Genomic DNA, 17,609 nt, shown 5'->3' with positions numbered 1-17,609 from the left:
TTCGTTCCTTTGATGTTGTAAAGAGCAGACGAAAGAACACTGTAGGAAAGTGTTAAAGTTCTAAGATCAAAACATGGACAACTCTCAGACAACCTTGTTATCAGAATCAGTTTTTCTCAAGGAGAAGAGAATATCTTGAGGTCCGTCCTTCCAGTTGGATATCACATAAAACATTTCATGATTTAGAAGAATGACAACAACATTCCTCGTCCTAAAGCATACCCTGCTTTATGGTGTTGTTGACTCTAAATTACCATCATTTACTAAATGAACATCATGCTGTATTGAAGAAGACTTGAAACTAGAGATTGAGATATAAACTCATGTTTACAATGTTTACTGATGGAATAAATTAAGAGAAGAGTCATTTATATAGGTTTCTATACAACCAGAGGAGTCACCCCCTGGTGGTCACTACAGATAATGCAGCTTTAAAGCATAGACTTCTATACAACCAGAGGAGTTGTAGTTTCCCATTTCCGAAACGGAAGTTGTCTCCTGCTGTAAAGGGATGTTTGTTGTTTAAATGGGAAACCGTCAAATGTGTCCAATAAAAAACACATTTTTGTGATATGAATCATATATAGTCAAAACAAAAACTTAAAATGCCGTTTCGATGAGGTGGCAGCAGTACCCTGTAGTCTTTTATAACAAAAAGAAAACACTGTGTCCTTTGATCTCACACGTCCACTGTGTTATTATCACCTGTGCCAGGTTTTCCCTCGCAGAACGCTGCAGGAAATACATCAAACAAAACACATTTAAAGCCAGAGGACCGTTATCAAATACTTTTCTTCTCTTTTTTTGCATACAGTAATATCACATACGGTCAGGATTCAGATAAAACAAAGACATTTAATGGCGTTGCTTTGATTGTTTTTCCATTCGAGTGAGAGAAAGCAGTAGGTGGAGCTTGGCGTTTCCTCGCATGATAAATAATACGAGGGCTCACGGATCACTGCCTAAACTCATTACGCTCACTGTTTCTACCACTCTGCTGTGACTGCTGCTTATAAGAGGCGTCTCATGCTGGCGTCCTTTTCAAATGGTTATCAAAGCACACAAGTATGATATCGCTGTAAACAATTTTCTTTTGTTTGAAGATAAATCTATGAAGACTTTTAAAATGTCACAATGGGGATTTATATATTTTCCTCTTTTTGTAATTAAAAAGTGAAATCCCACCCCCTGGTTCATTAAACACATGCACCTAAAACCATTGGTTCCAAATTAATCCAATTAGCTGCACTTTGTATTGTTTTGCTTGTCGCTTGTGACACTGATACCAACATTTAACCACCAGTCACATGACTCCTTACTAACTACGCATTGGTGTGACATCCTGTGTTTATTTCCCAATAACCCTACTTGTGAGATGTATACGGTATAGTAGTCTCCTCGAGTGTCCCTATGTTTAGTCATGTTTACAGTGTATGAAGTAGGAATTTCTCATTAGATTGATATCCTGAGCTTGAGATGATCCAGGTTGAATATGACCCATATTGGACGCATGTATTCCTTCACAGCCACTTGTATTTGTATTTGCTGCCTTGGAGGCCGATCACCTTCAACGAACGTCTTGGCAAAGCAGGTGGATGCAACTGATCACATGTGATTAACGGAAAATGGATTCTGATCGGTACTGACTGAGGGGTTCATGCCCCTACTGAAGCATTAATAAATCAATGTATTTGAACAACCACATATAAAAGAACGTGACAGAAAGTGAGCAAGACAACTCAAATTTTTACCCAACGATTATTATTTTTTTTGCACGGTTTCATTTAAAACATTTTGAATGCATCGACTTTGCAAAACATTTGTATTTCTTACAAAAACAATGTACAAATGTGTGAAGGAATGTGTTTGAATTGGACCAGTAGGGAGTTGTAAATATGTTGACTCCATACAATAGAAATCAGATATTTCTAGAATTTGACCTGGAGTTGAAATCACATGTTACATAATTTTTTGTTGAGCCAACATTCATAAATGAACTCCCTGTATTCATCATATTCTCAGTGTACAGCCTCTTCAGCCCAGCTTTAATAAGATAACCCTTCTTATTGGGGTTAATCAGCTTACTGCAGCTCTGTGTGGCGCTCCCTCCCCAAACAGGTCGGAAAGTCACTAAGCCAATTTAATTTCCTCCTGGATTACTGGATTTGGAGAAGGGGTGAAAATCAGAATATTAGCCATGGCATTCATTTGGACTCTCGCTCACACAGGAAGTCAAGAGGCGGTGGATGACTATTGGCCGAGGTTGGGAGGTGTGTGAACTGGCCATGGCGAATGGTGGTGGGGGTGTGGAAGCACCTAGGCACCTAAGATGCATTGAGACCCGATCCCTCAGATTGCATTCATGACCTTTCACAATAAAAGCACCCAGAGGAAACTCAACAATTCAATTTCAATTTCAAATCAATTCATTATATTTTGTATCACCCAAAAACCACAAATGACAAATTTGCCTCAGAGGACACATACGACATCCTCCTCTGACCTGGGTCCTCACATCGCCACAGGAAACCCCCCCACCAAAAAGTTCAATGTTTAGTTATATAGCTTAACAGCTTGTTGGTGACGATAAATATAGCATACCCAAATTCACAAACATGTGGCATAAATTAAAACATTCATAGCAAATGATTTTTGCTCCAGCGAGTAACGTTATTGTTTTATCCGAAACATCAAACATCAATGAACAAATGACGTTACAGACCACATGCAGCATGTGTGAACACCCCATTGGCTGCTGTGTTCATCGTAATGCACGCGGTTCATCATAATGCATTCTGGGTTGATGTTGCATGTCATGCCCCATCTCTTTCCCCTCCTGTCTCCTGGGATGTCCTAAACACTACTAGTGTTGCTTGAGCGTTGATGCTAAGGGAACTCCAGTGCAGGCTACAGATTAATATCAACTCCAGTGACTGCGTTGTGTTTCTTCCAATCTACTAGTCTCCAATCATAATGCAGAATTTAGAGCCAACAAGCAGAGTTAGAAGATGTGTTCTTGTGTGATTAGAGGGTTCCATAGGCTGGTTAGATCACATAATGTGTAGCCCATTGCATTTGTTTGCAATCTGCCAATCAAAATATTGCATTTTTTATCAATTTAAAATGCATGCATTCGGGTACATCTTCATTGGCATCGTAAATTTCCATCTGCAGATGTTTGGATGAAGATAAGGCAACTTGGCCTTTGTTTTCAGACCAGGAAGTCAAGTGGGAGGAACTGATGCCGAGGCGTCGAGGCCAAAACATCCACCTTGAGCCTTTCATCAAAGCAGCCAAGTGGTGAAGTCACAAGACAAAAACTCACGGAGGAAAATCCCCTGACTCATCTCAACTGGGCAGCAGCTTCCTCAAATGTTCCTGCCTTGTTTCTATTATACACCTGAAACACGCAAACACACACGTACGGGGAATATTCAGTCGTATTCAGTGTAATTTTGTGGTTACAAACAGCGCAAATACATTTCAGAATTTGGGGATTTTATTGAGCTTTTCTTGGTGGATGAGAAAGAAACCATTTTAATGTTTGGCGTTCACAACACATTTCTGGCACACATTTAGACGTGTCCTCATGAACTCATGTCCTAATACGCGTCGTCATCATCAGGGTGAACTGAACTTTTCACGGAGGAGCCGACACTATTTTCGACCCCTAGCGTGTCATCGTTCCCTTAATAGAGGGAACAGTCAGCACTTAAAGCTGAGAACTCGCTTGCGTGTGTGTGTGTGTGTGTGTGTGTGTGTGTGTGTGTGTGTGTGTGAGGTTGTATCTATGAGAGTTAGGACAGACAGTTCCTCCCCACAGTTCAAAGTACAGGCCAAGCTTGAGGCCGACAATTTGGCCTATGCCTAATAATCACAAGACCAGAAAGTAGCTAACTGTTATAAACACGTCCAAACACATCCACCAGATACTCCCGCTGCTAGCCAGCACGCTAATTTCATCCCCGTGGCTCAGTGTTCATCAATGTGTGTGAGTCCGTGTGAGGAGACGGGCAGCTTTACAATGGCGAGGTTACGTAACATCTCAATGCATGCATGCGTGTGTGTGACACTGGCCAGTCTGATGCCAACAGAAGGTTACCAGATCACACACACACACACACACACACACACACACACACACACACACACACACACACAAAGCTCAGAGGCAGCAGCAGGAGGAGGTTGCGCAACCGGCCTGGGGTTGGTCTTTACTTTCACTGATGGCAGATTGTCAGAAAACAGAAACGGGACACAAAGTCAAAAGGGTTCAGAAAGCCCTGCGCTCGGACTTCAAGACCGAGAGGAAACATATGTTTTGAGTCTGACATTTTGATGTAAGCACATACTGTATTTCAGCAACATGTAGGAGATAGCAAATTTCAGTTGGGAGCAAAATAAAATCTTCAAAGGGGAAATGTAATGATTATTTTCAGGTTCAGGCAGGTTTCAACTAGAACATGTTTACAGGCTTTCATGTTAAAAAAACACTTTCTGTTTCATCATACTGTCTCGTGGGAATTATACCTGTATTCTCCCTCCGTCTGAAACGCTCCGTTTTAGCGCCTGTCTCTTTAAGGCCGCCTACCCAAAAAAAGCCCAGTCTGCTCTGATTGGCTGATTGCGAGAAAACTATGGTTACTAATGAAGCATCACATTTGGTTAGTTGAGAATGAATGTGTGTCGGTGGTTGGTTTAAAGGTTTATTGGACGGACGTGAAATAAAATGTACCTGTCCTCATCATTTTAAAGACGGAAGCAGTGAACGTTTAAGGAGGAGTAATGAATAAAAGGAGGAGTAAAACAACATACTTTTTAATAGATTGTTAATTGACAAGAGTGGATGGTAACGTGTCAACCCGCAGATGATATCACACTGTATTTCTGATCATCTGTCATTAATATGATGAATTTAACGAGACCATGTGGAGCTCTGTTCCTGACACAGCATGGGTTGTGAGTTTAATTCCCATTGAGACCACCCCATGTGAAAATGTCAGCACTCATGGTGCTGTATGGTGCTTTGGAATAATCTGTCCTCCAAACAGCACTCATCACACATGGGCTCTGACGGGATTACAAGTCCACAGTGTGGAGGATTTGGTGGCATCAACCTTCGACTGTACATAAGAAGTTGACGTAGTCATGGTGACGTCACCCGTTGGTTTGTGGACTGATATTTTGAGGCCTTGAGTTTGGCAATTCGGACGTCGCCATCTTGGATTACAGCCGTCGCCATGTTGTTGTTTTTGCTGCAGTTGGAGGAAGATCAGGCCTCTGAATGAACGCACTTTAAGCTTTTCTTCCTTTAGAAGCACGTTTACATAACCAGTGGCCCTTACACCAGGCTTATTACATCGTTCACGTGCCACGTACTCATCGTCCCTCTCGTGGTTAGGGAGTTATGTAACGGACGCTCTGGGACTTTAGCAAAGGGGAGAAAAGACCAAAACGCTAAAATAAGCAACGAGTGAAAACATATCGACATGTTTTGGCAGCAAGGTGGCCTCACAGCCAGACAGACCATCCTGTAATTGAAGGATCCCCAATTTCCAACTTCCCTGCAACAGACTCTTTCTGAGTCTATATCAAAAGAAATTTGTCACAGTGCCCTTGAGCTAAATGCTAAATGCTACCTGGCCGAATTTCAGTGAGAGCGATCACAATACAATTCATTCTGATGAACTTATTGTTTCAGCACTAATAGGAATAATTTTCCTTTAAAAAAATAAATGAATCTGAACACAACCAGAAGCTAAACCACGCAGACCTCGCGTTGACAATACGTAAATAGTTTACAGGACGAAACTCTGCCTAAAAACCACAAATCTCCATTTGTGTACAGATTAAGATGCATTGTGTTAATTAGTAGCCTTCAGAGGCGCTGGTAGATCCGCCATGCTAGCAGTTTTCTCTCACTTCTAGTCTTTATGCTAAGCTAGGCTAATCGCCTCGCACTTCATGCTTCATACTTTATGCACAGACACGAGACTGATATTGATATTCTCATCTTACTCTAATAAAGAAGGCAAATAGTTGTACTTCACAAAACATTCTCTGCTTCCAGCTTCTTCAATGTGAGGATTTGTGTAGTTTTATTTCATTGCAAATCAAAACATCTTTGGATTTTTGACTTTTAGTAGAACAAAAACAAGCTATTTGAAAATGTGGGGATCATTTTAGATTAAATATGTCAGAACTACAGGATGCATGAGAAGTCAAATTATTTTAAAGATAAATTATCCAATTTAATAGCAGAGGACTGTAAACACAGCCCCTATCAGGCTTAATGGGAGACACTCAATGCGCGATACCAAAACCCCACCTTCATTAAAATTTGCTTCCTCGGTCGGCCTCCTGCTTTCGTTGTCATGGGAAACCCATCCTTATTAACGGCCAAAGACTCCCGATCCATTATAAGCCATTCGGTGCTGTTTTATTCATCTGTTTATTTGTCTTTAATTAAAACCAACAAGCAAAGCGACTTGTCGACAAACGACTGCAGTAAATTATCCTTCATTAAATCATAGCAGTCGTGAAGTTAATTGCAGTAAAGCCTTCGCTGCATCGGGCGTTAGATGTTGTGTTTACGAGACTCGGCACTATGAGCGGAAAAAACCCTCAGAGGAAATCTTGTGAAATTAAGGCTTTTTAATGCCTCTTCTTCTTTACATAGTGTTCATCCCAGTTAAACCTCTTAGCTCATTGAGAGAGGTTCAGAGTCAAATGCCGTTCACGGAGGATTTACCCGCGATACAATGACATACGGGTGAGAAAAAAAAATCAATTAGATTTTAAAGCGCAATTCCCCTCCGTTGCATGGGAGCTAAGCCGTCCACGATGATATCGTGCCGGCCGCCTCCTCCGGCTGCGTGTCCCACTGAGAGCACCATTGTTCGGTAGATGCATGATGTTAGCATAATCCTCGGCCAGAGTCTGCAGCCGCCGCACCTGCGCCTTCACACTTTTGAGGCCAATGCAAGAAATCCAGAGGGGATTTCCGTCAGAGAGGAAGAGGAAAAAAAACTCACCTAACCTCACAGTTCTTCAAGAGAAAGGGGAAATGAGTGGATTATCCGCAAGACTTAAACCGGCTACAAAGAAAGCCTGGTATTATCTAATGTGGTGGTTTTCTATAGCTTCAGCCCATGAACCCTAAAAAGTCTGATTTGTGCCCCTTTCCCTAAATGGATGCAGATATGCGGGGCTGATAGTCTTTGAATGATTAGGCACTAAATAAAATTACTTTAAATGGCTTTATGACTTGCAAAATCATTTAAAAATGTCTTTGCCCTTGTGTCCATTATGTTGCAGGCACACAACTCTGCTGACACAGCACACCACAATATTATACATTTTTGGGGGATTAGACTTGGTTTCTGATCAAGAATAAACTAAACAATGACCATGACATGCGAGTTAAAATAGCAATCGACAGTATATACATTACAAATTTAGATTCAGAGATGATTATTTTAATGCTATTACATTTTGTACCAGTAGTCTGGAAAAGTAGAATTGGTTTAGCAAACTACAACTTATGTGATTGCCTATGATTTCTTTTCTGCATGACAGAAAAGACAAAAGTAATTTATTTTCGCTTCAGCTTCTTAAAAGCAAATAAATACACAAAACACAAATGTTGATTTAGTGACACAAATTGCTGAATATCCTTATATATAGATATAAGGATATATATACATATATATATATATATATATATATATATATATATATATATATATATATATGTATATATATATATATACCTCTATTAAGGATCTCTAGTATTTTCAGAAACGGATTTGATCGACAGACCTTTCAAATACATGAAGCAAACAACTAAATACACATAATTACTGTGTCCTATTGCTATTAAAGTTGTATTTTTAAATCTGTGTGAGTATAAACACACTGACATGGTCTCACCATATATGTTGTACATAAACTGTTGATTATCTCATAATACTCATAGTAAACACTGACAGGCAGATATAAAATCACCTGTCTCAGATATTGATAAAAAATGACATGATAAAAGTAATTCCTGCTGCATGAATCATCAAACTTTTTGATTTTTATGTTTGGTAAATCATTATTTTGGGAATAGAATAAAGAAAAAAGAAATCTTTACAATAATCAATAAATTTGCTGTTGAAATCCGCCCTAGTAGAACTTGGGTACCTCACAGAGGGTTTTGGGTTCACAATCAACAATTCAGACCTTAAAATTAAGTGCAAGGCTTTGCCCTTCAGGGCGGATGAAGAAACGTGGACACCTTCCAACAAACGCCACCAAACATTAATAATCCGGTCTGGCTTTGGACCAGTTTTCGTTCTTCACACTCTCAAAGGTTGTTTTTTTCGTGATCAGGCTCATTATTGTACCTGTGAGTCCACACTGGACCGCCCACCTGAGGACAGAAGCCTAGAGACAGAGCTTCCTGCTGAATGGTCCGGCGGTGCTTCAGAGACACAAAGGGACGCTTTTTAATGTTTTTCTGATAAATGGGAAATGGACGAATCCATAAATCTGCCGGATTCATCCGGTGCCGCAGGGCTAAGTAATTAAACAAGACATGTGCCAGTTGGCACGGACTCACCACAGACTCCTCTCCTCCTCCTCCTCCTCCTCCTCCTCCTCCTCCTCCTCTTCCTCCTCCTCCTCCTCCTCCTCCTCCTGGCCAAGCAAACAACCAGGCAGCTTAATAATTTCCCCTTTGTTGCCGGTTAATTGGCTTTCTGCGGCGTCTGCCATCGCCACTCGCATCGCACAACAACACAGAGAAAAGGAGGCCTTTGTGTTCCAATAAAAAACGTGGTATCGTCGACAAAGAGACAAGATCTTTGCTGTCTGTCGTGCGGGGAAATGCATGAACGGTGGACATTACTTAACAAGAAATGCATTCATATGAACACAAACTTAGATTCCACCATATTGAGAGGGCAAAGTCAGCTCTGAAAACACAGACACACGCACACACACAGACACACACACACACACACACACACTCACACACACACACACACACACACACACATCTGTTGCTGCTTCTGGAAATTTTAATCCTCAGGAATTTTCAGGTTAATTAAAATTCCCAAATTTTTCAATTATTCCCAACTTCACCCGACCACCAAACATCCGTTTCCATCGCTCAGTAAAAAGAAAGAAAAAAGAAGTTCATATGGAGGTGACTCACCAGTCTGTGGTCGTACAACGCTCTCTCATTGGTTAATGTCCCAAAGATGGTCGGCTGAAAGTGGAAGAGAAGGTTCTGTTACTTTCATGAACACACAAAAACATGGAAGGAAAACATGAATCGTTGGTTTTGATCAGCAACACTTTCAACCCCTCACACATCGAGTACACCGGGCTCATCTCATGCAATGAGGCCGGGAAATCACACAGTTATTGATTCAACCCATTTAATATATATTAAACTGTCTGATATACAACACATTAGGTGTATTAAAGGGACTTGCTGAGGTTTCTGCTTACTGTGCATCCTGGATAAGCCCCCCATGAGGCCATAGAAGTGATGAGGCTTTGTGGTTCAGAGGGAAAACACACAGCAAGTCCTCAAGCTCTTTTAAATCACACAAGATCTGACTCGAGGCTGAGTGGAGGGAAAGTCTTGGAAACCTGTCACCAAATGTTGTCCAAGGCCTTACTGACAGGTGCCCACCCCCAGACGACACGGCCGTCAAAATTGGCAAGAACGGACATTTTAAATAATTGGTTATTATTGTCTATTACACATAGGTATCAGCTATTTGAATATTTTTGCACTTTATGCCCACGTGTACTGACAGAAACTCACTTTGAATGCCTACAAATGGACGAGGAACGGACAATGTGTGAAGTAGAAAGGAGGAGGTATCTTATCAATAACTCCTCATTTCTACTTCACACTTAGCAGCGAAAACCATGTGGCAGCTGAACGTTGGCTATATTATGTCAGTTCCAGTACATATCACAATATAAAAACTATATATTAGAATTTAAGGTTGTTGTTGTTGTTGTTTTTTACTATTCAAACATATATCGATGGTCGGAGAGCAAAACCTCCGATCTGAAAAATGCAAGTTTTTTGTGAATTGTTTTTTTGCAGAATGCTATTTGTTAAGGATACCCAAGATATAATACAAAATACAGATAGGAGGCTTTTCCTGAATATTGCTGGATAATTTTGCAGACAGGAGGTTTTGCACTTTGGCCATCGATGTTAGAATCATCTTACAAAAACACGCTCATTTCTTTTTGTGCGTTTTCCTACGAATGTCCAGCAACACTTATCCAAAATAAACTTCAGTCTTCACAGCAAAAATACTTATGACCTCTGTGTTTCCAAAAGTCCTTGCTGGGTATCCGGCCTTTGGGCTGTAACTCAACTGATCAAAGACGTGTAATAAACGCTCACACATAATTCTACGAGTGACAATGGGAACACCGTGTGACCTCTGTGTGACCTCTCTTTGTGTTGGCCGGACCTCCTCGGCAGCACAAAGCCGTATATTCAGTCTCTCCGGTCTCAGCCGAGTCTGTCGGACTCACCTGATCTAACGAAGGTGGAACAAATAAATCTTTTTGGCGAGAGAAGCAGCGCCCGAGCAGAAACCTGCTGAGCTGTGGGCTTTGAGGCGAGAACAAACAGTCGGCACGGGCAGAAAATAATGACGCTAATAAAAAGAAATAAAGAAAGATTCTAATTTATTGCGGGGGGTTGGACACAGGTGCTTTTGCAGAGAGTAATCGTAGTCACACGTATAATTAAAGTTGCGTTTTTCTAAATACGGAAAGTGCCGACGGAGAAAAATAAAGTGCTTCCCTTCGCAAGTCGGACGGCGACCCGACACACAACAAAGCCAGACCTCAGGGGGTTCTCTACGCGCAGAGAGGTGACTGGATTAAAAGAGCTCTCGTCATTAACGTGTTCGTCGCAGCGTTCAAGAGGCGGCGAGATGAGACCGCAAACAAATAGGAATTACGGAGAGCAAACAGAAGGGATTTTACAGACTGTTGATTCAGCTCTCTCGTGATTAGCACCCACAACTCTTTTTTACTTTTACAAATGAATCACCGAACCAAGTGCAGCCAATTTTCTTTTTGGGGGTTTATTACAAACACAAAAATGTCAACACAGTATCTCCCAGAGATGAAAATACCGTTTCAAATCTCCTCCTCCTCGTCCGTCAGAGTGAGGAATAACTGAGCGCTGACCCTGCGGGTGCCCGCTTCCATGTGCCGCCGTCACGGTGGCCGTTCGCTCAACTTTAATCTCCTCAAGTCGAGCCCTGGCAGGGATTTATGGGGGAAAGCCTGCAGCTGCATGCGGTTGCATAACTCGGCCCTATTAGCCAACCTGTTCCTCTGTGACACGGAAACGGGGAAATCAATGGGAAAGGCCACTTTGATGGATCGCTCCCCTTTTGCGAGTGTGTGTGTGTGTGGGTGTGTACCATAAACATATGATGCTGAGATAAAAAAGAAGGAGATTATCTCTTCTCAGGAAATGACTTGCCTGATTCCATAATAACGTATAGAGAAAATCCTCTTCAACCACATTAGGGTAAAACAAAAGAGGGTTTCAAACGATTACATCCTACATTTTTCTATTCATCCGAGCACAGCCTCCCTTTACTGCACGAGCCGTTGCACACTGGCATGAAAAAAAAGGTTCGTAATGGCCGATATGATTTACAAGCCGCTTGGATAATCACCAGCAGAACTGGTCCATTTGGCCTCCCGGACGTTTTGTCTCATGTAATCTGGGACCTTTTCTGACCCGAGCGCTAGCTGTTCCCTAATATCACTTATCCTTATTAGTTATTAATACAGGCTCGGGCTGAGTTATATGAATCATTCATGTGGTAGTGCAGAGACTAATTGAAAAGAAAGAACAGATTGTGCAGGTCATTGGTTCAGTGTGCCTATTTTTATTTTTTTCCAGACTGCAGCTCCTGGCAGGGCTTTACATAAAAAGGCTGAATACCAAATAATCCTGATTGGAGAGCAAATCCATGAACACGATTATAGAGGAAAGCGTGGCGTTTCTGTGCCACCTACAATGTGTCACATTGAGCGGCATGCGGTAATTAGCAAACGTTTAAACCGTCACTAAATATGTCCTTGTATTGTGTGTGAGTTTGACAGAAGACGTCAAAAAAGAAATTGACTCAGATTGTGCTCAATTTGATGGAATTCACTCAAGACGTTTCTGAGACATCCCCAGAATTGGACGGACGTGAGGTCACAGGGACTCTGACCTATTGAACACCAAATTCTAGTTTGCGCGGCAAATCAGGTATCATTGTCGAGATGTCGCGGTTCACGACGGACAAAAAAAAAGCTGCGTCATCCTCTCCACTGATAAGTCGATTGAGTGGGCGACAGAATTAATGGCGACTATTTTGATGATCCATGAACTGTTTTAATCATTTTTCAAAACACTTCCAGTATTCTCTGATTCCAGCCTCTTAGATTAGAGAAAACAAGAAACAAAAACAAGAAATTTGAAAATGTTGAAGTTCCATAGACAAAGAAATTGTTGATTAATATAAAAAAGTATGGGCAGATTAATGGATAATGGAAATTCGGCTGCAGACAGCTGTTCAAAAGCCGCCGGAGGTTGAGGGGTTAAAGAGAGAAAGAGAGAAAAACGGAGAATGACAAAGAAAGCGTGGACATGAGGAAGGAAGGAATAAATACCCTTCCGACCACTCAGCACTTTCCTTGCCGGTCATAAGATAATTGCTTTGGGGACTTGGACCTCAAAGCGCCGCTACTACCTGTGACCTCTGACCTGTGACATCTTACGACCATAAAAGCAGATGATAGAGGATGACCACCGGGAGACCTCTGATCTGAGGCATCGGATGGAGCCTGGGTTATTACCTTGATGAAGGGGGCCGGTCTGAACTGGACACAACCCTCTAAAGTTGGATTTATGTGTTTACGACCAAGCGGAGACCTCACGGCCTTTGACCTCTCCTGTTTATCCTAAATGATTTGTCCTGGTTTCCACAAACACTATCTTAATAGGTAAAAATCCAGTTTTCTCCTTTAAATTCTGCACTAACTCTGGTGTGCATATTAAAAAAGAAACACTTCTTAAAGTGGCAATGGACATGTTTTTTTGGTTTAACTTATCATTTTGAAGTAAATGTTTATTGCACATTGAAATCTTGAAAGAATAATGACACTCTCTGCGTTAGGCGTGCTTTCACTATGCATAACTGTCTGCCTTCAGATACGATCTTCTGGGAAAAGGAAGTGCGCCAGACATTGCGCAATTAAAACCGGAAGAGGATAGTGCTTTTCCCCTGGCCGCCATCCATAGACTGTATAGGAGGCATATTGTCGTGACGTCACCTGTCGGCGTATGGACTGACATTTTAAAGCCTTGAGTTTGTGTTTTGGCCGTCGTCATCTTGAATTACGTCCGTCGCCATCTTGGCTTTTTGCAACCAATGAACAGAAACTCAACATATTTGGACTGAGGAGGAGTGACGTAAAGACGTTGTATACGTCTCAGGTAGCGGCAGAAATCTGTCTATCACAGTAAGCCCCGCCCTAAAGCATACTCTGCTTTATAGTCTGTTTGACTCTAAATGGAGCATCATTTACTAAATGAACATCATGCTGTATTGAAGAAGACTTAAACTAGAAATTGAGACATAAACTCATGTTTATAATGTTTACTGAGGGAATAAATCAAGAGAGAAGTAGAGTCATTTATATAGACTTCTATACAACCAGAGGAGTTGCCCCCTGCTGGTCATTAGAGGGGAAGCAGCTTTAAGACACTTACTTTCATCGGCTGGGTACAATTGGGTACAACTCGCGGTAAACTCAATGCTCCTCAATGTTCTCCGTTTTCTACGGTGTTGGATGTGCATAAACAGGCAAAAACCTGCAGACACTATTAGAGAGCACTAGCTACTGAAGCTTATATAAGGATCATACGCTCTTTTGCATATTGGTGACGTTATTGCGCATTCATTTGAATAAAGCTTAGTGATTGAGTTGTTTGCATCAGATGGAGAAACGACTCTGTTGGCAGGAGAGACAATGACTGGGATTTCTCTGAGCAGCATTGAAAATGAATTAAGGTTAGAGTAAGTCGCCACATTGGTTGTAAAACGGTAAATGTTCCGGTTGTGTTTGCGACACGTATCGGTGTTGGTATCGGGACTGAAAAGTTGGATGGGTGCATCCAAAAAGTCTTCTAACCTTCTAGCCTTTTGAGTTTTGACTGAAATATGAGGTTTTTCTAAAAGAAATCAAGGATTATCATTCGATTTGTTGATTCTGATTTAAGTATTAGTCAAATGTTGAAACCTGAGCTGCACTGTGATCAGCTGCTCCAACATCTTCATGACCCATAACCACCACCCACTCACCCAAAAAAAAAAAAAGGCTGTTGCGTAAGAATGTTTGGAGGCCAAGCTGTTCAGTACAGATTTAGACAAGTATCTGCAGGACCTTTTCACTACAAAGGAACGTCGGCTTACATAAGCACGACCATCTCCGAACAAAACAAACCGCCTTTGCCAGCGTGGATTAGGTCAAGAGGACACGCTGGGAGAAAAATCTAAATTTTTTTAAATCCCCAAATATACAGCGTTTCTCTAAAGGCTCCATTTGTGCTGGCGGTGAATCAATTTTAAATCTTCCGATTATCCCAAAAGCCATTTTGGGGTCAGGATTTTCTTCAACTATAACTGAATCCTATATTTTTGTCCAACTACCTGTTTGGGCTCTGAGAGAGAGTCATGTGATGTTGTTGCAGGACTCTGTCGAAGTTTATGTCATTTTTGGACAGCTGCCTCAGCCCCGGTTTGGAAAAGACTCGTGGAACATGTGACTCGGCCCGTCATTCAGCATGAACCAGGTCACGAGGGAATCAGGCCACGCGGCCGCTGAGTGATTGTGTATTCATGGCCAGTTGTGCTATTTTTATATTGGTTTAGAGATTGGCGACAGTACGTCGTACTCAGTGTGATTTCTGTCCAGGCAAGGAATGGCAGTTAAATGTGTTTGTTTATTTAAATCAAAAGACTTAATAACTCTGACCTAATCTTACCTCATGTAATGGTTTGAACCAATGTTATGGTCACTTTGTGTTCATTTAGTTTGTTCTACTCCTGTACAGCACTTTGGGACCTTTGTCTGTGAAAAATTAGATATAAATAAACTTTACTTACTTACAAAAACCTTCATATTTTACTTACTAATATATAAAACGTTGTATTATTGAAATCAACTGATTTCACACCAGCAGTAATCCCACTTGTAATGCTCTCGTTATGACCTCTAAAGATGAATTAAACATCATCAGTTCAAAACTATTTGAGCAATTGTTTCAAACAAAAAATCTGATGAATGGATGAAAAAAAATCAGACGACCAGAGAGGGATACAACATCTAAAAACAAATGTCAAAAAAAAATATATTGCTCAAACCCAAGAGTCATACATCTAATTATATAAAAGTGGTGTGGCCTCTCTGCTTTGACTCCCAATGCCCCCTACGGGCTCAGCCTGGAATAACACAATACACTGAGGATCAGCTCCTTCAGACGAATCAAAAGCACAACACAAAGTGTTTACCTTCTGTTCATATAAAGGAAAACAACGCTGACTACACAATGTTTAAATTGAAAGAGCGATGTGGTGGGCTTTAATGTGGAGCCGGCGCGCTAACTGTCGGTCTGGGAGGAAATCAAAATGGAATCTGACCTCTGCAGAAAACCTTGTAGGAAGCAGATCTGTCAACACAGAGGGGAAAAGAGGGTTGTGTAGTTAAATATATGTGTGTGCTTTACATCCATACAGAACAGAGTCTGGTCCAATGGAGAATGAAGATCAAAAGTTCCTCATTTAAAAAAAGAAATGTTTTTCTTCAAAGATTAATTTGCTATTTTTTGGGAGTTTTCTTCATGTCATAGTCAAAGCATTGGTTCTGTTTCTTCAGCCGAACCCCCTGGCCAGAGCAAAGCATTCCTGGTTGAAAAAAAGATGTAATACTCAGCGCTGTGCCATCAGTGTCTGATTCATATAGAATATATATAATTCAGTTTATGAACTTACACTTATTGAATATTTATTAAATAACTATTTTAAAGGATTTCTTAATGGTTGCTCATTTAAATATTATAATTGTTTTAAATCTCACGTACCCCCTGGAGTGCCTTCATGTTCCCCCATTTGAGAACCACTGGTTTAAAGAACATCATAGGAAATCTCTTTGATGCAATCAGAACAGTGGGATCTGCATTTCCAACATCTTAGCACCACTTTTTGTGCAATCTGAGCTCAAACTGTCCGCCTCAAATCTTTTGCACGTTAACTATTAGTTCCAAACTTTATCCGTGTTTTTGAGGATCAATACAAAACATGACGATGCGATACTCAAATGTGGGGATATTTTCTTACACCCCTATTATGTATAAATCAACACATGCAACACATACAGACGCTGGTTTCCCCTCTAGAGTGAGTTTTAGAAGTGCCCGTTTCCACTTGTTACGTGCATGGTGGCTTTTCAAAATAAAACTCCTGCATTCACAGGAAACATACAGGTTCCGCTCCTAACAAGCACACAGTCTCTTTTCAAAAGTATGAAATTAGTATGATTATCAGGTAGAATAAGTAGGCTTGTTAGATAACAAAACTACCGTAAAATAAATAAACATTGACTTAGTTTCACGCGGGACTCAAACAGCGTTCTCCTGAGTGAAAGTCCTGCGTTTGTTTGACCAGACCGACAAAGAATGGCTTCCTTTTTAAACTACGTCAGATGTTGATTTCTGTAGAAAAAACAAGTTCCTGTGAAGACAAACTACAGCTGTCCTGATGATGACTTATATTACACATGTTCCCTTTCTCACAAAAACAACTGCAGCCTGAACCAGAGGAGTCTTGTGATATCGACCCAGGAACATTGGTGTGATGTTTTCAGTGACTTTAGGGTTGTTTGTCCTCATGAGCGGCTTCGTGTCCGCCGCCTGAGGAACAGCTGTGAAGCCGTCCGTCTTCAGAACAGTAACAGCACTGTTACTCCATCTGTCATCGGACGGTTCAGGTCTGAACACTGTACAGCAGCTGGATGTCAAAGCTGCACTTTATTCCACAATGTGTCCATTTGACGGCTTATTGTTATTATTCTCGTGTCTTGAAATATGAGACGTTTTCCACTGGTGACCCACTGACACACTAACTGGTAAGAGACCATGTGATGATGTTGTTGTTTCAGGCAGTTTTATCTGACACATAAAATAAGTTATATAGCAAAGGAAATGTTGTCCTTGAACTGTGACAATCTATCTTTTAGTTATAATCATCTACTTTATTGGGCCATTTTAAAAGATTTTCTATGTCTTTATTTATTTTCTATGTTTAGTTGTTTCTATGTGTTTGACTACGCACTACTGTTTTGTTTCTTTTGTTTTGTTAGTTAATTTCATTTAATGTTATTATTATTTTTGGATAGATTGTATTTTTTTATTATTCTATTTTTTTAATATATTGTGCTATTTTCATTTGTTATATTTTATCGCTTACCTGTATGTATTAATGTTGCTTAAGTGAAAAAACTTCCCCTGG

General features: G+C 40.8%; 1 protein-coding gene across 1 annotated transcript in view; it reads right to left on the bottom strand.

Moving 5' to 3' along the window:
- rasgef1ba (RasGEF domain family, member 1Ba) overlaps positions 1-17,609 on the bottom strand; it is a gene marked incomplete at its 5' end in the record, with an annotated part of 99,136 nt that overhangs the window by 62,185 nt on the left and 19,342 nt on the right. The window contains one exon of the mRNA XM_079222627.1: positions 9,203-9,256. Within this exon, the coding sequence (XP_079078753.1) occupies positions 9,203-9,256 (54 nt within the window). The remainder of the gene's footprint in view (positions 1-9,202; positions 9,257-17,609) is intronic.

This window comes from Taurulus bubalis (genome assembly GCF_910589615.1).
Source record: "Taurulus bubalis genome assembly, chromosome: 8".
Classification (NCBI taxonomy): Eukaryota; Metazoa; Chordata; class Actinopteri; order Perciformes; family Cottidae; genus Taurulus; species Taurulus bubalis.
Note: the sequence above shows the minus strand (reverse complement) of the source record. Positions and strands in the feature narration are given on the sequence as shown.